The sequence below is a fragment of the Hippocampus guttulatus genome, chromosome 11 (genome assembly GCF_054856545.1).
Source record: "Hippocampus guttulatus isolate MCC_2025c chromosome 11, RoL_Hgut_1.0, whole genome shotgun sequence".
Taxonomy (NCBI): Eukaryota; Metazoa; Chordata; class Actinopteri; order Syngnathiformes; family Syngnathidae; genus Hippocampus; species Hippocampus guttulatus.
This window is the reverse complement of record NC_141271.1, coordinates 6,729,160-6,754,384: the sequence shown is the minus strand read 5'-3', so window position 1 is coordinate 6,754,384 and position 25,225 is coordinate 6,729,160. Positions and strand designations below refer to the sequence as shown.

General features: G+C 41.5%; 1 protein-coding gene across 1 annotated transcript; it reads left to right on the top strand.

Annotated features, from left to right (window-relative positions):
- The first annotated feature begins 524 nt into the window (after positions 1-524).
- ndp (norrin cystine knot growth factor NDP) lies at positions 525-23,680 on the top strand. The gene is made up of 3 exons (XM_086122909.1): positions 525-692; positions 16,860-17,305; positions 22,808-23,680. The coding sequence occupies exons 2-3, from the start codon at positions 17,096-17,098 to the stop codon at positions 23,030-23,032; spliced, it is 435 nt and encodes a 144-aa protein (XP_085979035.1). The 5' UTR covers positions 525-692; positions 16,860-17,095; the 3' UTR covers positions 23,033-23,680.
- Positions 23,681-25,225: the final 1,545 nt, after the last annotated feature.

Below are 25,225 nucleotides of genomic sequence, written 5' to 3'. Positions count from 1 at the left end.
GTACTTAATGTGCCTGGTGAGCGCAATTGTTCACACATGGTCCTAAAATGAAATATCCACAAAGTGAAGTTGACCCCTCAGGTTACAGTTTTACGACTTCTATTCAAGTGTTCATGTAAACTCCCAGCTGGAGGACTTGGAAATACAAATTCGAGTTACAAGCCAGGAGTTCCCATCAATGAGGTATTGAAATTCCCACTTCTCCTGCCACCCTTCACCCATCCCACCTGCTGGTGTTAAGACTATGAAGGAGTAGTTGTTTTTAAACAAATAAAATGCTTTTAGAACTCTGACCTCGTTTAAAAATAATAATAATAAATTAAATGGACTTTTGGTCTCTTTCTACTGATGGCTTGGAATTACCATTTGGCACCACAGGAAGCATGTCACAGAGCATCAGCTGCTGTGTCAGGGGCGGGGCGGGAGGGGGAAGGCAAACATGTGATTGGCGGTGTCACGGACCACATGTGGCAAGCCATGCTGGCAGGCAGCAGCAGCATCCTCCCCGACTGACGCTGTTGCCTTCTTTCGGGTATGAACCGTGAGAGGCGGAGAGAGAACGAGAAGGTGAAGCGAGTGTGGGAGAGGGAGACAGGCAGAAAAGCACATGAGTAGAGAGCAGCTGAGAGGAGAGGAACAAGAGTCGGACAATTCCAGTCTTCCATGGTGAGGATACTCGGACTCTTGTGAAGGTAAGACTATTGTCAATCTTGGAAGGTTAAGATTTCTCTTCTTGTCACTTTTAAAGAGGCGGGTAGTACATGACGACACGCTGGATGTGCGCATATGGTGGACACTAAAAAAAGCATGTTTCTCCACATTTTGTGCAGTAATGAAGTTGAATTTTTTTTTTATTGTATTTCATCTAATTTTTACACCCTACATTTGAAAACAAATATTTTTACATTATACTCCTTCCTATTTTTTTCCCAAATCCAGAACATGAAGACACAGAGTTTGTTTGCCTTGAGTCTTTAAAAAAAATTACAGCATTTCCAAGAGAGGTCATGCTTTTTTATTGGATGGAACGAAATAGACTTTGCCTGAACCAAATGTAAACCAGGCATTTCCAATTTTTTTTTTGTCTTTTTTTTTTAATCTGAAATGTGAAGTCAACATAACACTTAATTGAACGAAACATAATAGTGTTGTTTATAGATGGCTTGCCTAAACCAACCTGCACATGATCAATGTCCTATGAAAAATGACTACGGTATTGCCCAATGTATTGTTTTAGAGTAAAATAAAAAGCCCAGCGTGAAGCATTTCATTGTGATGTTTTTCATTGGATACCATGCAAGCATGTATCTCCAACTTGTTTTCGGGTTTTTTTCCCCCTCTTGATCAAAAACATGGAGTAAATATTATTTTGTGTACTTTGGGCTTTTGCCCAAATAAAAATAAGACTTACAGTATATGTTAATGGATAGCATTGTTTGTAACTGTCTTAAGTATCTACACGTTTTTTTCCTTCATATCCAGAACAGGAAGACAATATTTTTGTTGTTTTTGTATTTAAAAAAACCAAACAAAAACAATAAAGGATGGTTTACATGAACCAAACAACAAATATCGTAATCCAAGATAAAACATTTATATCTGTATTGTGTGATTTTCTTTTCTCCTTTTTTAAAAATGTGAAGAAAAAAACATACGTTGTAGAGTTGATGTGCATGCTTGTTACTTTTGCACAAGCACGTTTGAAAACATGCATATGGTGGCTGTCCTGTATGAATGCAAGTCATTTAATTTTTTTGCCCAAAAAGATTTTACTTATTTTGTTACATTTCAGAGTAAAAAAAAAATGTAAATGCTGTTCATTGGACAGATGGTTCCTATGAACCAACCTGCATATCATCTCCATCCTATAAAAAGCACGTATTGCTTCATTTAAAAAAAATGTATATATATATAGAATATACTGTATATATACCTGTATATATACAGTATGTTCAGTATTAATATATTGTAAAATGTAATGTGTTATTTTTTTACAAAAATAAAATACATCGAATGACATTTGACAGCCATGCAAGTTGCTCTTTAAATCTTGCAAGCAAAGCAACTCCACTGCTGAAATGGCTGAAGACTGCATTGTGACTGACGTTCTCTTTTCCCACACGTGAGGCCATTACATTAAGGTCGTATACGATAAAAACCCACCCAAAAAAATGACCACGATCAACCTCAGATGTTTGCAATAGATTTCTGCAGGATAGGTAGGGTTCCCCACCAGAAATGTGTGAAATAGACACGGACTTATATATGAATGGCCAAACAATGCCACTTATTCGCCATAGTGAGATGTGAAACCACCAGCGGCCATCTTGTGTTGCCGCTCCCCAACTCTGCCTAAGTTGACCGCACTGGTTTCCCTTCGGCATTTTCTGACTCTATGGTAAAAATGCGATGTAGTGTAGCATACAGTTGTACCAATAAGTCTGGGAGAAATGCTACATGCAGGTTTCATCATACAATGTCTTATAATGTCTTATAAAGATATGTTCCGAGTGCTAAAGATTCATGTTGTCAGAACCCAACAAAACCCCATCAGGAAAAAGTTGGCGAAAAAATGTATGGGAAACCTAATGCAAACTGTAAATGTAACCTTAAATAATATACCGGTACTCTGAATGGTCGATGCAAACAGCGAAGGTCGTTCTACGAGAGGCTCTCATTCACTGCATACGAGGATCCTGTCATAAAGCATGCACTGATAACACCCAATTGAACAATTCAAATTCAGTTCAAAACTGATCAGCTCATCTGCAAGTTCTGCAGAAGCCTTCTCATGAACCTGATCATTTGAATCAGGTACCCTGAAGGAGGGAAACTTCTAAACCATGCAGGCTAGTGGCCCTCGAGGAGCGGATTTGGACATTTGGTCTGAGGTGTACTGTATGCACCATGCGATTGCCTGGCAACCCTGGCCAGCTCGCACCAAAGTCATCTGGAATAGGCTCCACCTCAGCTGACTCAGTCAAGACAAATGCAACAGATAATGGATGCTTTGATCCACATTGCACGAGGCACAAAAAAAGGATATTTTGTGATTTGAGTCAAGACGGTTTTATTGTTTTCATGTCACAATATAAATAGCGCTTAATTTCTTTTTCTATTTATATCACGATTAATACTGTTAAAATGATAAAGCCTGGCGACAGACTATTTCTAGTGTCACTATTTCTTTCATGTTCAAATTGTCTTCCAAATGTGAACAAATCGGATATTCAGTCTCTCTCTTTTGTTGGACCTTGGAGGTTCCACTTGAACTGTTCCCCCCCCAAGTCAGACCTAAGTCACGAATTTTAGGAGTTGGAAATCTTTGGCTGAAATTTATGAGAAACTTCATCATGACAATTCTTGCCTGTTCATAACTGAAAAGTCGAGTATTTTGTGATTGAGCAAGATTGTCTCACTTGAATTAGGACTTGGAGAACTCCAGTCATGACTTGCTTGAAACTTAGCGAGGACTCGACTTGACCTGCTTGAGTTTTGCCACAGCAGTTCAGCAATTGCTTGAAACTTGAAGGTCAAGACTTGAGATGTACTTATGACTTGCTCATACGACCGTACGCATCTTATTCCCACCTGTGATCTTTTTACAGGGACTTTGGAGATGCAAATATGTGTGTGGTGTCAGCAAAGTGTGAGTGCTTGCAATTGGGTGGAAGGGATGTGCAGCAGTAATGAAGGTGCTCGCCTTTGGCCGAGCTGATCCGTCTAATCCGGCAATGGCAAGGAGACGTGTAAGGAAAAGTGCAGGTCGCGCAGCTCACGTGGAATGTGAAGTTAAGAGTGGTGTGAGTGACCTTAGGGGTGAACATCTTGCAAGTGCGTGTGTTTACGTGCTTCACGTTATGATTGACTTCTGCTGACGGAGAACAAAAAAGGACCTTGGTAGAATAGGCAATGAGAGAAATGATCATCGATCAAATCTTAAAATGGTCTCGCCCCGCGTTTTCGCTTCGAGCTGCTCCAACCGTACACTCCTGCCCGGCGCCGCAGGTCAACTGACCAGCTGCTCCGGGAGGTTCCGAAGTCTAAATAGAAGCTGAGAGATGAAAGGGCTTTTTCTGCCGCTGCTGCCAAACTATGGAATGACCTCACACTGCACATTAGACAAGCCCCTTCACTGCCCATTTTTTTTAAAACCTGCTTTTTTTTTTAAATTTCTCGGATTTCAACACAGTATCAGAGTTGAACGCTGAGTTTAATGTCTTTTGTTTTTATTGTTTTTTTTAAACTTTGTTACTGTATTATTTTGATGTTATATTATGTTCAATTGTCTTAAGTTTTATGTTCAGTTTTTATTGCCAATCAGAAGCATGTCGAAAGTCATGTCCGCAAACGTCTCAATGACTGGACTTACTAAACTGCTGGGTCAAAAGTCATGAAAAATAGCAAACCCAGCGCAGTTCAGTACGCACTTTAATATTTTAGGTTTGATTTGATGCACTCTCATCTTTGAAGTCAAAATCGATTTTTCTATTCAAATGAGGTTTTGTTACACCCCTAATAAAGGGGCACCCCCCCCCCCCCCCCCAAACAAAAAAAAATGGAAAAACTGGCCTGGCTAATCAGAAGCATGAAACAAGGAACTGCTGGAAATGGCCCAACATCAACAATAGCAGACCAATATTAAAGTTGAAGTACTAAAAATAACAGACTCACAAAAGGAGAAGGGACAAGCAACAAAAAACATTTTTTTGGTCAGTACGCTCCAATAAATATTTGAAGTTATAGTATTTGAAAAATACAACCAATTATGTTTCAAATAAAGAAGTAGTAAAATGGTGTAGTACAATGAACCCCCCCCCCCCCCCCCCAAAAATCAGTTTTTGTTTGGTTGGTCTTCACATGTGACAGGAAGGCCAAAAGGGACAAAATCCGTTTTTATAAATGCCCGTTTATGTGGCCTGATTTCCCCAGTGTGGGACAAATAAAGGATATCTTATCTTATCTTATCTGATATAAATGTGTTGTATCATATTAGATTGTATAATGTTCACAAGGTCCCACTCAGCAATGCTCTGCAAGAACTGCAACACTGGAAAAAAAAATATTTTCCAGACTGACAATCTGGTGTGGTACGATTAAAAACGAACAACGCGCCTATGATAGCTTTTGCTTGCTGGAGGTTGGAGGCTTTAATGTGAGCCTTGATCTTGTTTCATGCCCTGACTTTAGCCTGCAGCTAGGTATGTGTTATTGGTTGTTTTTATATAAATACTTCTCCCTGACGTGGATGAGAAAAATTGAGGTGGTAGAATCCAAGATGATGAGAAGGTGTGTGGTAGAGCACACTTGGTATCATATCTGACAAGAATCTCAACATTTCTAACAGTAGATGATGACTACAACTCTCAAGGCCCGACCTTCTTTTATGAATCTTTGATCGCCAAATTATTCGACATTCGAGAGGGTATGATGTAATGAGGTTCGTGTTGTTGTTTGACAAACATGATTTTACTTGCGAGTACTGTAAACGTTTGCTTCAAAGGTATACCTCTCCAATAAAAGACAATTACAATAGGCATCTCAATATATTTTCATGTGGAGCAATTTGGTTTGATTCAACACACTCACATCTTTTAAATCAAAACTGATTCGAGCTGTTTTTTGGCCATGCCCCTAATTAATGGAATGTCAAGGTCATTTCGGAAAATTGATTTGATACGGCAGTAGATTCAGCTTAGTCAGGCAATCTAAACTTGTAAGTCACTGTACATACATACTTCAAATTCACAATCAGAGGAATCTGCAAGAAAAGATGATCTTGGAAGGAAACCTGCAAATGACTCTAAAATAGCCACTTTAGAATAAAATAGACGACTTGTGTACGTTTTTCTGCGTGGTTTCTTGGGACATTTTAATGGGTCTGCTTTTGAAAATGTCAAGGTCCTTTGTAAATCTTGAACCGAGGTCTTGTGGTGCGACTCATTTTAAGTTTGGATATGGGAAAAGCCTCAAATGGTGACTTATTTGACCTGTAAAGAAACAAATCCGGTTGATCAACAGGGTCTAAAATAGTGACATTCAATACAGTGCATTGATTCGGAACAAAATGTAATGCTAACAGACTCTTACCTTGCAGGGATGCCTGTTGTTTGTCTTAACGGGACTTAGGGACTTGGGGTCAGGGGGGGTGTTATATTTAGTGAGGCGCTTAGTTTTTTAGGAGGTTAGCGTGTGGGAGGGCCACTGTAGAGAAAGACTACATTTGTGTGTCTGTGTGTGTGTTTGTGGGTGTGTGTGTGCATGTGTGGTGGGTTGGGGTGGGGGGGGGGGGTGCTGGCGTCAGTGGACAGTTGAAGAGCTTGGCACTCCACATGCCAAACCGTGTGTGTGTGTGGATGTGTTTGTGTGTTTAGGACAGGTCTAAGAGTCTGGACAATCCAAAATCCCAGACCCCGCACCCACCACCAATCCCATTCCACCCGACTCATTCCACTCAGGAATCTGCCCTTTAGTTTATTAAAAGCTGGTGAAACAATGGAGGGAGGTGAGGTCGGGAGGAGGGCGAATAGAATATCGTGACGTCAACGGAGGCCCGTTGCGACAGGGGAACAAATCATACAGCCGGGTGATGGTGTCCTTGTGAAAGACAAGCACAGAGGTAAAAGGTGGTCTTTCGGGGGATAAAATAGCAACGTGCAGCTGTCCGTTTTCTGCCATAAAAGGCAGTTTCAGCAGGAATCGACGTGGCAAGTGACACTCAGTCATGTTGTGTTAAAAGCAATTGCTGATGTTCCATAAGTATTGAATCGTCACTCCCCCGAAAATAATGGCCTACGTCAATTTTTCAGGGGGGGAGGGGGTTCAGAAAACACAAAAAAACGGAACCAAATTTGCATTCGATTGCAACTATGAATAATTTCATCTCAGGGATAGAAATGAAAGTGGCCCGAAGGTCGACTGGTTCGAAGGCCGGGTCACAGCGCAGACGTGCAGGTTCCAGCTTTCCTATGTGGAGTTTGCGTGTTCTCCCAGTGCTGACGTGGGTTTTCTCCGGGTACTCCGGTTTCCTCTCACATTCCAAAAACATGCATGGCAGGTTAATGGAACACTCTAAATTGTCCCTAGGTGTGATTGTGAGCACAGATGGTTGTTCGTCTATGTGTGCCCTGCGATTGGCTGGCAACCAATTCAGGATGTACCCAGCCTACTGCCCGAAGACAGCTCGAATAGGTTCCAGCATGCCCCGCGACCCTCATGAGGATAAGCTGATTTGGAAAATGGATGGATGGATAGAAATAAATGATCTGTTTCAGAAAGGATGTAGCCAATTTTAGCAGAGGCGGCTTTGGTCAAAATATGACTTGACAAATACCTCTCTTATTTTGATGGTTTTTACACATGAACATTTTACATATTATTGGAAGAGGCTGACAATATGTGAGGCCAATCACTTACTGTATGGCATGCTGACGTCATCTAATTACCTGATGGCTGGATGGCTGCCAGTGTTTCATTTTCGCCCAAATTTTGCCAACAGTGCTCTTGCTTCTGTCTTGGCCCTGACAAGGACCTGGAAAGGACCTTTGTGTGAAAGAGGCTATCATGTTGTGTGGAGTTTGCATGTTCTCCCCGGGCCTGCGTGGGTTTTCTCCGGGTACTCCGGTTTCCTCCCACATTCCAAAGACATGCATGGCAGACTGATTGAACACTCAAAAAAAATTTCCCTAGGTATGAGTGTGTGCGCGGATGGTTGTTCGTCTCTGTGTGCCCTGCGATTGGCTGGCAACCGGTTCAGGGTGTCCCCCGCCTACTGCCCGAAGACAGCTTGGATAGGCTCCAGCACCCCTTGTGACCCTAGTGAGGATAAAAGTGGTTCGGAAAATGAATGAATGAATTCATGAATAATTTGTATTGTATTCATAGCTGTCCGACGGTAAAAAAAACTGTTCCCAGCAATTGCCAGCATCAATTTTTTGTAGAACACCTAGAATGTGAAATTACATCATAGTCTAGATCAGGGAAGCCCAAACCTTTTTGGATCGAAGACTTTTTGATCAACTAACCTCCCGGGATTTACCCTTACTGGCGCGCGCATGCGCACGCACACACACATACACACACACACACACACACGCACACACACGCGCGCACGCCATGATGAGAAACAGTCTGAAACGGAGGCATGCGACGCACTTTTGCAGCCTGTTAACTATCGTAGCTCACACGTACCGTTTTAAAGTGCTTCCCTGGGCCCTCCTAGATTCCTATTCTTTGCCCGTGCCCTCGGTGAATTGTACACGAAGCAAACTCTAAATGAGAATCATGACGATAAAAGATAGAGCGCAACAGCTCTGATCACAAGCTGCAATTGCAAACTGCTGAGCGCTAACAACTTCCGGTGACGTAATCACGCGCCACCGTAAATTTAAGATTTACCTGCTTTATTTTATTTTTAAAATATTTTATTAGTGAAAATGAGACTGATAAGATGATTAGGGTGCAGTGTACATGAACACAAAAATATATTACTAACATGTACAAAGACACACAAATGGTTGTTTGTTTGTTTTTCCTCCTCGACACTCCTCGGATCTACTTGGGACCTGTCTTAGATCTACCGGTAGATCAGGATCAACCTAATGGGCACCCCTGGTCTGGATTGTAATTACTATTGTTATTTATTAACTTTCAAATGTACTATTTCTTTTTTTTTTAAACGGAAAAAGTGGTGAAGCATACAACGGACATAAAACGTGAACACATCATTTTTCAAATGCTAGGTTTTTGTAAAAAAAAAAAAAAAAGACACCAAGATAAATCAATTCAAAACTTTAGCCACCATGTGATTTCTAATCTGTTCTTAATTGTAACGAATATCTCTTTGAGAGGAGGAGGAAAAATATACAACTGAGGTAACGTGAGCACACACTCATAACTGAGCTTCTGGCTTTGCACAGACTGAGTTTTGATTTAGTTTGGACTTTTTTCCGTCAATTTAAATTGTTTTTATTTTATTTTGGGAAAATGCTCCATTTTAATTTTACTTTTGATTAGTTTTATTACATCAACGCACACCATTTAAAGCTTTTCCTGCCATATTTGCTTTCTACCAGAAGACTGAAAGTTTTGCGCTAACACCCACTGCTATTTGGAGTGGTCTATTATTCCCTTCACCATGACTAAGTCTTCAGTTCCAGCTGAAGAAAAACAGCCCCAAGCACAATGCTTCGCTGGAGTTATGGTGTTCTTTTAGTGATGAGCAGCGGCAAACATACCTTTTGGAATTACGAACAAAAAGTTCAACTTTGGTTTCCAAGGACTATCACATTTTCACACATTTTGTTTTGTTTCATCCTCTGTTGACAAAGATGTTGAAAGGAAATGTAGGTATGGAGGAAAAGGCTTTCCAAGGGATTTATCTTGGTCTCTTTTTATTTTATTTTTTTTGAATTCCTAAACAGGGAAGACTTGATTTAGTGGTTGGTTGCTTGATTCATTTGCCATCTCAGAGAACCTCAGCCTAAGCCTCTTCCAATTTATCCATAAAAAGATTTTGTTCAAAAAGGTAAAATGTCAAGACCTCAAGAGTCCGCATCAAAGCACTTCATGATGCTGAATGTGCTCTTCTCTTCTTTTTGACAGGTGGTCTAATGCGTTTGCTTCACACTGTACATTGGACTGTGCAGTCGCTTTGTAGTCTCTGTTCTTGGATTGTGTAACGTTGCGACAGACAAAACTATTAATAGTGCGGATGATTGATAGAACACAAGATGAATTAGCTGTCTCTGCTCCGTCCAAAGTCTAAAAAAAAGTCTTAATAAAGAGGCGCAAGTGAAACACTGACATTATGTGTCTAAATGGGACACTATGACGCCCCGTTCCACACATACACGCGCACGCGCACACACACGCATATGCCACACTGGTGCAGCCATATGTCGTGTGCAAGGGAAGTTCACAGTGAGCGCATGGATTCGTTCCACACAGCAGGGCGCACATATAAATATCCGCAGCCCACTTAACTCATGGATTTTGTGTTGTCACATTTGCAAAGCCGCACTTGTCAAAAAGTAAGTTGTGTTTGCTACGGGGGCCCCCTTCACATTGCTGGGATGTTTACTGGATGGCGCGTGGGGCCGGCGCGGTGAGTCGCAGCTTTATCGCGCGGGTGGACCGGCCGGCAGCTGAGTATGATGAGTGCTTGACCGATGCAGCCAAATCTTTGAGTGGCACTCTTGTAGATGACTTGGGCATGTTACATGTTCTCTCAGACTTATTGCTACGATTTTACGGCACACACTGTGGTATTTTCACCATGGAGACAGAAAATACGCTTAGCGTTTGGCAATGCAAGATGGCCGCCGGTGGCATCCCTTCTCACGACTGCGTGTAAGCGGCCCATCATAAATAGGTCTGTTGGCTAAAACGCTCACATCTGTCTCGGACACCAGGTGCTGGTTGGGACTCAAAACCCTTTCCACCAAAATAAACTTGGCCATGGCCAATGCTGTGCTTCATTGGTGCTTAACAAGTTCTTACGAAGAACGTGTTTGGTTTTCCACCGGCAAAGAGCCAAGTTGGAGCTATGTCATTACATTATCGTAAAGCGTCCAAACGTCACTGCTTACGTTGACATTTCCCCAAGAGTGCCTGCACCATTAATAATAATAATAATAAGAAGAAGAAGAAGAGTGGCCCAGTGGTTAGTGTGTCGACCTCACAGTGCCGAGATGCAAGGTTCGATTCCGGCTCTGACCTCGCTGTGTGGAGTTTGCATGTTCTCTCCGTGCCTGCGTGGTTTTTCTCCAGGTAATCCGGTTTCCTCCCACATTTCAAAAACATGCATGGCAAGTCAATGGAACACTCTAAATTGTCCTTAGGTGTGAGTGCCCCAGTTTGTCAGTTTACTTTACTCATTTAATTCAACATCGGTCTGAGAATGAAAACCCCCCAAATCCCACGATTGATACCTCCCTCAAAGATGTCACACTTGCAAACTGGCAAGAAACCGACCCAAAATAGTCGTGATCAATGTTGTGATTCTTTGAGGCACTTTGGAATGTTTATGACTAAGACTACTACTCATGTTTTTTTTCCAAAAATGTGGGTGCCAAGTCAGTCGATGGAAAGAAAGCCGGCAGAGTTGATGCTGAAACGTTTCTTGTAAAGTATGATGACTACTACTTCTACTATTGCTACTTGCTGGTACTTTTATTACCCAACAACACTCCCTAGACCCTCTCGCAACAATTTGCTTCTCAAGGTTAGAATGGTGACTTGCATTCCTGAAGAAAAATAAGTTTTACTGGTCGACAGTTATACTTGATTCATTTACCACTTCTCCGAGAAGCCCCATGAGCCGCCTCAAATTTGGCTATAAAAAGGTTGAAGATGGTAAATCGTCAAGAGCTCACTGAAAATGAAAACACTTCATGACTGTAGAATGTTGTCTGAGAAAAACTAGTCACAACGGTCTTCTAAATTTGGAAAGCACTGTGTTATGCAAGACAACATTACTATGAACTGGCTGGTGGAAAGTTTAGGATCCTTTACATCAAAGGTCTCGTTAGAATATTTTTGTGCAAGGTACAATATTCTACAATACTTGTGGATAGAAATGAAGACACAAAAGCAAAAAGGAAAATCAAAAGGAGCTGCATTCCAGTAGTTGTTATTAGCGCCCGGCTGTGTCAGTGTGTGGCGTCTTTCCCACCGCAGCCTCCCCGTAGAGACGTCATTGTATCTACTCGCCTTTGGTTTGAAACAATTTCTCATAACTTGGTAAGCTTCCCAAGCAGAGGGATACAAGGACGGCTCATCTTGCGGCTTTGTGGTTTGGCTCTCCTAATCTTTCTTAATAATGCAAGACAGGAGACCACCCTTTGGCCAAGTGTTATTGAAAAGAAAATGAAGCGGGATTGGCAAATGCTAATTTTGTGTTTGACTTACCATCTGGATGTGACAGTTAAATATGTTTCATGTTGTTTAACGAGGCCAATGGCCTGCGGCCCTTTGGCTTTTACTTGCAAATTAGTTCTGGGGGTACCAGAAATTTCACGCAAGTCCGTTTCAAGAGCAAACAGAGAATGTCTTCGATGATCGGCTCATTTCATGGAATCATTCATGTCGTATTTTGTTTCAAAGAAAAGTAGCAAAGACATGTAGAGTGCTTGGAGAGCTGGGAAATAAGAATCAGACTCGTACACTTTGAAAAAAAGTGGAAGCCTACCACTCTGCCCAAAACATATTGTGTGTTACACAGAATTATTGACATACCACTTGGAAATCTCAAGGTCCAACCTCAAAATGCTCCTGTCAATTGTAAACAAACATGACTGACCATGCAGACAAGGAAGTATAGTTTTTTAATTTCTTCATGAGAGACCGGTAATGCCAACATCCATTCATCCATCCATTTCCGACTCCGCTTTGTCCACACGAGGATTGTGGGTGTGTTGGAGCCAATCCCAGCTATCTTCGGGCAATAGGCGGAGTACACCCCGAACCGGTTGCCAGCCAATCGCAGGACACACATAGACAAACAACCATTCGCTCTCACATTCACACCGAAGGACAATTTAGAGTGTGCAATCAGCCTGCCATGCATGTTTTTGGAATGTGGGAGGAAACCGGAGTACCCGGAGAAAACCCACGCAGGCCCGGGGAGAACATGCAAACTCCACACAGGGAGGCCGGAGCTGGAATTGAACCCGGTACCCCCGCACTGTGAAGTCAACGTGCTCACCACTGGACTACCGGGCCGCCCATAGACAGAGTGATTGAGCCTGAATTATTGAGCCAATTTGAATGTTTTAAATGTTCTGTAAATCACTTTGTTACACCTGCAGCTCTTATAAATATATAAATAAAGATGTATTGTATTGTACTGGGCCCGGTAGTCCAGTGGTTAGCGCGTCGGCTTCACAGTGCAGAGGTACCGGGTTCGATTCCAGCTCCGCCCTCCCTGTGTGGAGTTTGCATGTTCTCCCCGGGCCTGGGTGGGTTTTCTCCGGGTGCTCCGGTTTCCTCCCACATTCTAAAAACATGCATGGCAGGCTGATTGGACGCTCTAAATTGTCCTAGGTGTGAGTGTGGGCGTGGATGGTTGTTCGTCTCTGTGTGCCCTGCGATTGGCTGGCAACTGATTCAGGGTGTCCCCCGCCTACTGCCCGGGGATGGCTGGGATAGGCTCCAGCACCCCCCGCGACCCTAGTGAGGATCAAGCGGTTCGGAAAATGGATGGATGGTATGGATTGTACTGTACAGTATTTGAGTAGATGGGAGTTGTTGTTTTGACTTATCCCAATGCGTTGCAGCCATGTTAAACATATTTGATGAGCAATGCAATATGCAAATTTTGCCTTTCCAAACGCTTTTTAAAACGTATTCTTAATCAGTTGTGTAATAAAACTGAGCTACGACTAATTACAACCGTCAACAGACAAGCAGAGGTCAGCGAGTGTTTGTCGAGCGTTGGAGTACCGTTTGGCTTCCAGTTCTCTCTGCTGATAATGAAACTGTCATCTGTCATCTTAATGAGAATTTAAAAGGTCATAGGGCACCTACACAATATAGACATAGTGGGCAGTAGGAGTCAATTAAAGCTCAGTGGGAAATTTCCATGTGTTCCCTCCTGAGGCTGAAGGCTCATTTACTCTCCAAAAATAGATGCATATGTTTTGAATACTGTCATCGTCACAAAAGCACAGGAAACTTTTCAGCCCAAATCAAAGATTTTGCTGTTTTCAAATCTTTTTTCCCCCCCAACGGCTAAGATGGTGGTAAGACGCTAAGTTACTGTGAAATAAGTCAAAGTAAAGCCCATGTCTGGTTAATTTTAGATGATGTTTGAGGGTCATGATAATTGGAGATCATTGCCAACAATGTGGATTACTGAACAGAAATGAGGCTTCTGTTCAAGCTTGTTGACGCAATTGCTTTTATTTCGGTAGATTTCTACTTCCTGTTTTTTGTTCACATTCTTGTTGGCTACGTTAGACCAGATACATTATTGACCGTTGACATTTTTTTAATGAACAAAACTTCTGTGTTAGCTGTTGTGCATTTAAGTCCATCTGTTTTTGCTATTTCACAAAAGGCAACACTAAGTGGAAATATAGAGTGCTACGTTAGCCTCTCGCGCTAACAAGCTCGTCGCTAAATTGGCTAGGCTCCATCTGAGTCCGTATGTGTATCTATTATCGAGAGTAAACAAGCCTTCTGCCTACTATGGATTTCGACAACCCAAGTAGTGAACAACTTCTGTATCTTAAAACCGCATGTGTCGCTATTATTTCGCTAGTGCCTTGTATGTTACTACTTGGCCATTGCTCTATGCAAAACTTCATCACACAGACACAAAAGCTACCTGAATGACCCTTGAGTTCTATACCGAAAAACGCAAGCAAGGCTAACGGCGAGAGCAGAGTTTTTGTGTCGAGTTTCGTGTAGAGGTGACAGCGCTGAAGGTGCTGATTGGTGTTGGCTGTAATCTATCTTGCAGCTCATGTTCAGACATCCGTGTAAGCGCTCATTTGAACAGACCACACACCTATTCTGTTTTTCCCTCAAGCGAATGGCGTTCGAATTGAAAGATTTGGGCAACGAGGTGTTATTATGGTTTCATGTGAACTCGCTCGAAGGGAAAATCAACGAATTCGCAGCAGGGAGTGTTCATAAAAAAGCAGAATATGCATTGCCATTCAGGTGCCAAATGCTGAAATTCTCCCCCTCTGTATAACATGATACATTTGCACAGGCAAACAAAGGACACATAAACTTCATTATTTACCACTATCGTTTTTTTTAAAGGTCCCTTAAGAGTAACAACCTTGGTGGGTTGGACTGTGGAAAACAACATGATGACAAATGCGCTGGTTTGGAAATTATTGCGATCATAGAAAGCACATCATCCTCTCATACCAAGGAGCACACTGAAAAGGGGAAAAAATATACTATGAGAAAATTAGAAGTATATTGTTTAGGGGGAAGAAGAATATATATTTGGGGTAAAGTTGCATTTTTATTGGGGGAAAGTATGCTTTCTAAATAGTCATCAGGAATTGTCATTTATTGAAAATAAAAAGTCTACACATCCTCATAAAACAACCATTAGGAATGGCTTTTCGAAAATTGCACACAAGCAGTGTCAGACCCTCCTGCCCACCTCCCCATTGAAAAACATATTTGACAAATATATACATCAATGGCAGTAAACTGGGGGGGGGGCACAGCTTGACCTTGGAATGGACAAATTTCATTTCTGTTTCCTATGGGAAAAATAGACTGTAAATTGAAACTAATCAAAAGTATCAACATAAAGCTTAGAGACCTAAGCCTCAAAACTCAGTCACAATGTGCCCCTCTCTAAGACCCGAGACGTACATGCAGCCCACTTCTTAATTCACAACACATTGCCTATTAGCACAGCAGCCTCAGCTGAACTAACTGCAGCTCTTAACTCTATAGTCTGGAGGACAGTAAAACTGTGATTTTGGAAATAGACCCTACATAAATACATGTGAAAATATGCTGCCCGACTCAGTGGAGGTTTGTTGCAGTCGAGAGAGGTCTTGTTGGGAGAGCGATTTGTTTTAATGAAAAAGTCCTTCCCGTGGAGAGGAAAGGGCCTGGCTGCGGGCTGTTTGCGCATGGCTTAGGTTTCTGCGCCATAATAAAAAAGCATGGACGTGAGCGTCAAGGGGGGGCGTCCGCCTACGGAGACGACAGGTTTCCCGATGCGTCGCAAAGTTCATCCCAAGTGCAGTCTTTACTGAAGAGATAGAACTGTGCTGTTGAGCAGCTGTTCAGGAGTCTTAGTTGTCATGTAAAAAGTGAATGTTGTTGGTAGTTAAGCCTAAAAACAACCATTGTTCAAGACCGTTCCATGTGAAAGCCACATGGAACAATGAATGTGGGGTTAAAATCGATACACGACTCTGCAAGCATTAGAGGTACGATCAAAGGCGTAACAGGGGTGAGCGGACAGCGGCTGTGTGAAAAGGGAATGCTGGAAAGGCGTGTGAAGTGTCACTGTCCGAAAATGAATTTATGTCACACCAGACACTGACATTGGTGTCATCTAATTAGGTGTGGGCTGCTTTGTTACTGTCCTAGTTTGCTGAGTTCTGTGTAAATAGGTCAGGCAGATACATTCTAGACCTTGAGTTATTTGTGGAGAACTTTTTCTATTTTCTTCATGGGCTTAGTAACTTCTAGAACACATAGATCCCGCAAAATTACCCCATCAGAGTCGTGGAAGAAGGTCCTTCGTTTATCTGCCTGCATGTACTTTTCATGAAGAGCTTCAGCGAAGGCAGGAGTTTGCTGGAATGTGTGTTCTTTCACCCAACAAGATGGCTTCCCACAGTCGGATGATTAGATGATGTTTAGTGTGATGTATAAAGTAGCTGGCACAAAAAAAAAAAAAAAACCTCAAGAGCAGTTGAAGTGAGTGCCAGGTGTTAAAACTCCCACCATTTTCCCACTATTCTGCTATTTACCATTTATGCGGGAGATGGTACAACATGACCAAGGATGCCATATTTGCATAATGACTTGGTTCACTCCATCCACACCTGTGCTTCTTATTCATAATAGTGCTCCAGATTTTTAAAAAATGGACAAATCCCAACTTGATGAAGCTGTGCAAAAGAGGGTACTGAGACTTTTGTGTAAATTGTGTCATGCCAGCTGGCTATTGTTTTCATTCAAGTTGCAGATTTGGGCGGCCCGGTGGTCGACTGGTTAGCTGGTTAGAAAAAGGATGGATGGAAGTTGAAGATTTCCATCTGACTTTTGATCCATATTTTTCTTTTATTATCAGGTCAAAGTCTTTCCATTCCAAGTTCTGATGGTAGACTGTAAATGAATTATGTTATGTTTTTGTCCCCAACCAGACAGTGGTGGATCAAGATGATTGGAGATGGAGAGGACCTCTGAAGGAAACCATCTTCCAAGTTTGGCTCTCCAGCGCACTGGATTTGAAGATTCATTGTCCAAGTAGTAAGCAGCGAGTGGGATCAAGACATCGTCATATATGACGCCCTAAAGTCCAACTTGTGCAGAAAACCTGAACAAACAGAACAGTGCTGGAACACCTTGTAAGGGCCCAGAGCCTGAGGGTGGTCCGACCATGAAAACTTCAATCACTGTGGTCCCGCCCTCCGGCCTGCTGCTGGTCCTTATGTGCTGCCCCCTGCTGGGTTTAGCGCAGTCCGCCAGCAGCAATAAGGCCAGCGACCATGGCCGCCCCTCACACTTGAGCGATTCAGACCCACAACGCTGCATGAGGCATCACTTTGTTGAGACAATCAGCCACCCAATTTATAAGTGCACCTCCAAGGTAAGACAGAAAGAATGATGGAAAAACTCCACTCGTACGTTGAGATTCTTTACCGTGGTCACGAGTTCCCTTTTGGTAAAATTGCTTAGTTACGATAATACAATCAGACCACTCTGGAAAAAATTGCGTACCCAGCATCCGATTTGCAAAAATAGCCAACAGCAGCTCCTGCCAACACAACCAAGGGACACCGACTTGGTCTTGCATTTGAATGAAAAGGAACATCCAGAGGTTATGTTTTCTATGGTTTTGGTTGTATGCTCAATCAGGGGTTTAAGAGAGGGCAGATCCGACACTTATTGGCTAGGATTTGTCTTAGGTCTTCCCGAGTGCAACTCCCAATGCGGTAAAAAAAAAAAAAAAAAAGAATGAAACACAACCTTTCAGTTACTCAGAGCAACACCTTCTAGACAGTCTGGAAAGTAGATTGACAACCAAGGGTATAATAAGTGGTTGCTTACTCACCTCACAGCACAAAGGTCTCAAGTTTGAGCCCGTGCTTACGTAGGTTCTTTTTTGGAGTACTCTGATATCCTCACACAGTCCAAGGACACGCTTTGAAGACTCTCAAGCCCCATTCGCTGCTGTTGAATCAGAAAAGGCCAAAAATTGTGTCATGTTTCATGTAAAAACTTTTTTAAATGAGACTCGAAGTGGAACTTCTTGAAAACACCAACGTTATGAAAAGTTCTAATTATTTGAAAGCAGACAACGTGAGCCAGTATGTCACGTAAGAGAATACGCTTGATAATGAAGTGTAGATTTACAGTGAATGTGAGATATACATTTCTCCCAAAATGAAATTCCCAACTCAATACATATGGTAGATTATTAATAATTTGGGTGAGACCAGGAGAATGAGACATTGTTTTCAGCAGGGGTAGCTTTTTCTAACTTTGTTGGCTGGCTGCGAAACTTTTCAAAACTCCTAAAGAAACAAAAATGTCACTTTTAAGCAGATTGGTCTTTCTTGAGGAAATCTGGCAGAAGTTGACAATGTGAGTGTTAATCGCAGTCTGTCTTGAGATTGACGATCACGCCAGGTTACAACCCAATTGTTGCCCTGAATAAGTGAGTCTCTGGCGTCTTACTGTAGTTAAAGACATAAAAGGAAGATAGCAGAGTCAAGGCTCTTCCTAAAAGGGGATAAAAATGTGATCAGTGTATATGTTAATATACAGATACGGATTCTGAAAATTTCCGTTTTTTGTCCCCCCCCCCCCAGAATGGTGCTAGTCTACTCGAATGCTTTCATTTCCAAAGTAAATGTGAATGGATGCTGTAACTTTGAGCCGATGGGTCAGCATTTGGAGTTGGTGAAAAAAGTAACGCAGGAATACAACTCTGAACACAGTAATGCCACTAAGTAGAATGATGATTAGACATTAAGCAGACATTGTATTATGGAGATCTACAATAAATATCATTGAAAATTTCGTGGGTTTTTTTTTCTGCCGTTATTTTGACATATAAAATGCTTTGGTATGTTATAAGGATTTTTTGCTCTTTATAAGGATTTTTTGGGTAGTTTATACAGGTTGGCGCTCCGAAAAGTTGACAGGTATGCATATGTATTATTTGCCCTCTGGCTGTTGACTGAAGAAGAGAGAATGTCATAAGGAGCCGTGTCATGTTTTTGCAGATTGAGAGAAAACGTGACATGGTACCCAGAGAGAAACTGTGGTATCGCATTACAAAGTCTGGAGGGGCACAGTAGTTTATAAGAATAAAACAGGGCCTGTACGAGAGCTGTAGAATGGTGGGGAGGTGTTCTGTTTGTGTTATAGAGGATTTTAGGGTGGGGGGGGTGGGACTGCATTGGGGGATCTGCTCTGGGCCCCTTTCTATTTTGTTGAGTTGAGGATAGGATGAAATCCCCATGGACCGTGATGTTCACAGGTGATAATCTGGTCTAAAGTCAGAGCAAAACACAGGTGGAGGAACAGAATAGAGAGTAGAATGTTTGAAATGCCATGGACCTGATTTACTAAAACGCTCAAACAGTTCGCTCTCACAGATTATGCACGCTGGTGGTGAGCTTGATTTACTGAGATAGTAATCCTTTACAAAGAGCCGCATTCGCAGGTGCTGGATTGTGTATATTGTATACTGTATATAAATTGCATATATTACTGAGTTTCAGAAAACAAATCGGTCGCTAATTTTGGGGGAAGGAATCAACTCACCCCGATTGAGCGACAATTGGTCGTGTCGGCATGTGTTGGCCCTGCTTATCATTGTATTTAAAACTTGGGACAACACACCCAAAAAACTGCACTGAGAGAGGCCAGCACCAAGTGTCGCCGCGTCCTGAAATAAAACAGACACATAGAAATGCAACTTTAAAAGAAGTTGTGTTGTCGGTGATACGTCATGGCGACTTTTTGGGACTGGCTCCAAGTCAGTCGTGAGCGCATTCAGAAGTTGGCTTTGCACCGATTTGATCAGCTACATTGGATCATTTTGCATATTTTGTCACTTCTGTCATCCCTGGTGTCTTCCAATCAGCTACCCCAGCCATCAGTTTGCTTGTATTTAGTTCCCTGGTTTCTTTCTGTCTTTCACTACATTTATATGATGACGATCTGAACAAAAAGACGCAAAAGAGGCGTCTCGTCTCCACTTTTTATTTTGCGTTTAGATGCGCATTTATCAGTACAGTAAGACAAGAATGTGTGGAATTCTTTTGTGCATGCGTGGCTACAGATTTTGTAGCTTCAATGACACTACGTCCAAAAAATTAACAAAAAAAACATGGATCGCAGCATAGTATGCATTCAGGCTTAAAGAGTAAGTCACACCAGATGGCCAGTGTAGGAGGTCCCCATATTGATTTGTGGTATTTATAAACAATTTACATTATAAATGTTCAAATCTGCCCTGACAAGATTAATATTTAAGTCTTAAATTTTATTTTAAAATGCATTTATGATAAGTGTCGAAAGACTCTATAATTTTAAAAAAAAACAAGTATCCCCTTGATGATAAACGAAATCCACAAAAGACTCAATATTTTTTGAAATCGAAAAAATTATGTTCAGTCAAAACGGTTGCCTTTATTTTACTTTCATTACAATCAAACTTTACTCTGAAATTTCAGTTAAAAATGCACTTCCAATTAAGTGGCAAAACCGTGTGACATTTTTATGCTCAGCAAGGTTGTGGGTATCTGCTCAATGTTACTGTTAAAGTAACTTGTGATCTAACTTAGTTACTTTTGAAATAAACAGTACAATTACTTCTTTATTTTTTTTTAAAGCAAGTAATCAGTAAAGCAACAGTTTCTCCTTTCAGGCAACTGTGGCAACACTCAGTGTCGCTCAAGAAAACAGGTATTGCAGTTTGACAGCCTGAGCCTCGGCCCGGAGCAAAGACAAAAGGTCTTAAAGTGGCGACAACATGCCTGCACTGTGTCTGCGTGTGTGTGCGTATCCTAGACAGGCTTGTGACAAAGTGGGTACACGGGTGGCGACACAGCAGCTGACAGACAAACATGACACAGGAGTCCGTGTCGTGAGGCGACAGGAATGCAGTGAGCCACAAAGCAGAATGTCGGTCTGATGGACAAGGAGGTAATCAGGCATGCGTGCTGCTTTGCGTCACACAACTTGACATCCTCGGTTGGAGTCGCACGCGACGCAAAGACGACGGAATCGTAAATTAGCCCCACACACGTGTCTGAGTATGACCCCAATCTCCTGGGTCAACCCGTCACTATTTGAGCTCACAGGTGCAAAGCTGCAGCCGGGGGAGTCTTATTTGTTATTCCAAGAAGCCATTTCTTTTTCTCATGCTCTTGAGCTGCATTCGATTCGGCTGGGAAATGTTGAAATCCGCTCGAAGATAAACAAAAAAACATGGCGGACAAGCATGATAATCTACTACATGTATTTGTTTTGACTTTCAGCAGACCTGATAACAAACCTGGACATTGCACCACAAGTTCCCACCCTCACTCTTAAATCATGATGCTGTGAGTGGGACTGATCCCACACCCTCTGCACTACAGTCAACCTTGTGAATAACTACATTGCCAATAGCCCACCCCAAACTAAAATCCGTTTTCTCTGCTTTAGGAATGAGTCATGGCCTGCAGAGAAATATGGGATGTGACAGGCCACGAGGGCCAAATGGCAAGCTACATTTGAAGGCCGCTTAGTAATGCTAACATGTTATTACCTAAATTCCTACGTCAAACATTAAAAAAAAAAAACACCCCCAATATTACAAGAAAAAAGTTGTAATTTTCTGTCATTGTCTTTGCAGAGAATGAAGTCATACATTATAAGAACGTCTCACTATTGTGAGAAAAATGTCCCCATGATAAAGTTGTAATATTACCAGAAGACAACTGTAAAAATATTTGTAGGGGAAAAGTTGTTATATTGTCTGTGCGGGAAAATAAGTAAGGTCATTAACTTGAATGAGGCCTTTCAACCTGTTTCACAGAAAACATCTGAAACATAACCAAACCAAAAATGTATCATGGGTTGTCACAGTATGCCAGAAAGCACAGTTTGTTGTATACATACTATACTTAAACACAACTTTGCCAATAACTAAAAGATTCTCAACTTTAAAAAAGTATACCAAAGAAAAAAAAAAGGAAAATACTGTACTGTAAATATTGACTAAGCTATAACAGATTCAACATTTTCATTTTTGGAAAGTGGAATAATAATAGGTTCTCTTCTTTTTAGGAAATACAGATAAAGAGACAAGTGCAACTTTAACGGTGAGACTGCTATAGTGGATATATAAAGTCGGCATATTCCTATTGAAGTGCTAGAATTTGGTATGACACAAAAAATTAGACCAAGACAAATAATTCCAAAATGTTTTCAACCATTAGTGTGATCTATTGACAGAAACAAACCAGGGAACTAAACAGAAGCAAACTAATGAGACAAATGAAATGAAATGAAAAGAAATTATTTTCGAGAAGGGATGTAAAAATAAACAACTTAGACAATGTGGTTGCAAAAGTATGCACACTACCTTAGAAATAGGGAGGTGATGTTTTCAGAGTTGACCAATCAAAGTCAAATTCATGTTAAATGGGAGTCCCCACCCATCTGCCACCACTTAAAGGGCCTCTGGTTAACCCCAAATTAAGTTTAGTTGTTCTAGTGGGCTTTCCCTGATATTATCTCTGTTGTTTATTTTTACTTCCCCTCGAAAACTTTTTTTTAAAATTCAAATTAATGCTGAAAAAAGAGAGAGGATGTTTAAATTGGTGCTTGTTTTGGTGTTTTGTTTTGTTTTTAATGTGCTCCATTGATCTATGTTCACTGGATGCCTCGGTTGACTCTCTGAATGTTCCGTGATTGAAAAAGCTGAATAATGGGCAGTTACATCTCTAAATTGTCGACTGTTTCATCCCTATTCAACACTGTTATTTATTTTTCCGATTGTTGATCAAGAAAACTGGGTGAAATTCCCCAGTTTCCTTTATTCTGGACAGCACAGTGAACAGCTTTTTTCTGTGTTCCCCGCTCCCAGATGGTGCTTCTGGCACGCTGCGAGGGCCGCTGCGGCCCGACGACGCGCTCCGACCCGCTCATCTCCTTCAGCTCGGTGCTCAAGCAGCCCTTCAAGAGCACTTGCTCCTGCTGCCGCCCGCACACCTCCAAACTCAAGGCTGTGCGCCTGCGCTGCGCCGGTGGCACTCGCATCACTGCCACGTACCGGTACATCCTGGCCTGCAACTGCCAGGAGTGCAGCTAAATTGAGCGAAGCAATTTTGGAGTAGGTTGGGGGTAATTCCCTCTCTATTCCAGACCCTAAAAGACTCTCATGTGGCAACCGGTTTTTCAGAGCCACCTAGAACTGATTACAATGTTCTCCATTATTCTGCATTCTGCATGACAACAAAACAACTTTTCTCATGAAAGAAGCTTAAAAAAAAAGTCACCTCATTTGAAGCTCAAGCTTTCATGGAGCATCTGCACTGCAATTGTTGCTCCAAACCCTGACCCCGATAAATGTGTACCTACTTCCAATGCAGGACTTCATCTGGTGGCGCAAATCACAAGAGACATTGGCATGCAAAGACGTCAGCTAAACTATAAAAAGAAGAAGAAATAAAAAGACAGATGAAAAAAGTCAGAAGGTTGTGTCTGCATCAGGGTGGCAATTTTGGACTCTTCACAGACTGTGTGAGGTGCTTGTTAAATGTCGTCTATTTGAATCTACGGTTCACATAATATCACACTGGATTTATACAAGCATCCTCTGTCACTTGGAAAAAACTTCACACGTTCTTCGTGAAGTTCCTGCTAATCTGCTTCGAAGAATATTGAATATCTATTCCTCTTGTCCCATTTGTGGTTTTCTCCCTCCATAAAACATTAAAGTAACATATTGTCATCTACAGACTTGTGTTCATTATTAATTTCACGAAGACTTCAATTAGTTCAATCACTCAATCCTTATAAAACAGATAAGTTTTACAATTATTCAAGAAAATCAAAAGTGGGACCTAAGTAAATGAATAAATTGAGTTGGCTGAGCCCTGCAGTCACTGAACGAATTCAACTCATAAGTCAAGTTACCAGTGTATAACCAAATATACATAGTTATTTTATATCTGCCAAGCCAGTTTACATCATCCTGTCGTAAGACAAATGAACTATTAATATAACGAATTTACCTGCTTTGGTTATTTCAAGTAAATTAGCTAGCTAACCATCCAAGCTATTTCATATGCTAGCTAGCAAACCAAATAACCATCTGGCTTGCTAGCAACGAACAACTGTAAAACTTATACACGTATATAAGCAGCAATTTATTGGGCGACAAAATTAAATGGTTTTGACTTAATTTAGTAACATGTTAAATTACCTGCGTTGGTGCTTTCACAGTTTAATTAAAAATACAAGGAGACATTAATTGAAATAAGACAAAGTTAAAGTACCGTAATGCAATTAAAAGTGAGTGAAGAATTGAGACATAGCATGTTCACCCCCATTGTCATGTTACAAGTTCATCTGCCGTTTGCAAATATTGATGCATACTGTATGCTTCACATTTTGTGGGATTAAAGTTACTTTTAGGCAATTGAATAGGTCTCATCCAATTATTCTGACCCACAATGAAATCATGAATACGATATGAATGATTATTAAATAGGATCAATATGCTGTAGTTGTATAATCGTTGGCTCATGAAATTATTTCACATTTTAAGGAAATATTTCGTATTTTAATTAGCTATTAAATGACAGTACCTATATTTTTCACGTATGGCACAATGTTCCATCGGAGTCATTTCAGTGAAGGTCATTTCAGGCTCCTTGCTGCTCTCTGCTGGCTTTATGGAGTATTGCACGCATACACGCACACACACACACAGCAGTGTTGTAGTATTGTGCCCAACTGAATACACCGCAACGGCCCGGCACCAGTGTTCTATCGTTTATCTTGCCGTCCACACTTATGGAATGTGCAAACAAACACCTTTACATTTCCCATAGGAACAGAGTTCAAAGGGACGCTTTGTATTTCCTGTACATATGTTCATATATATGTCACAAAATGTAGGACCCCTGTACATGGTCCTGTGCATGTGAAAGTAAGACATTTTCTCTCATTAAAAATAAAAATGAACGAGGTGCGTCGCCTCATATTGTTTGTGTCATTGATGCGAGTTTCATTTGTTTTATCGGAGAAAAAAAAGTTCTCTTGATGCAAAAGTAGTTGAACCCTTTCAGGGACAGCGGTTACCACAGTGGACAGCTTATCATGGTATTAGTTTACAGGGTGGATGAAAGGGTTAAACCTTTCAAGTGTCCCAAACTGCAGGGGGGGGCAACCACAGCACCCGCACCCCATGCAATAGAAGTTGTGTATACTTCCAGAAAGGTCCATCCACATCCCAAATTTGAAAATATTTCAAATGACAACCTGAGCTGTACCTTCA

What these genes read in the sequence shown, in the direction of transcription:
- ndp (XM_086122909.1), top strand. Translation starts at nt 17,096, where the DNA reads ATGAAAACTTCAATCACTGTGGTCCCGCCCTCCGGCCTGCTGCTGGTC. An exon ending in TTTATAAGTGCACCTCCAAG is followed by an intron (nt 17,306 to 22,807) that starts GTAAGACAGAAA and finishes CCCCGCTCCCAG; the next exon opens with ATGGTGCTTCTGGCACGCTG.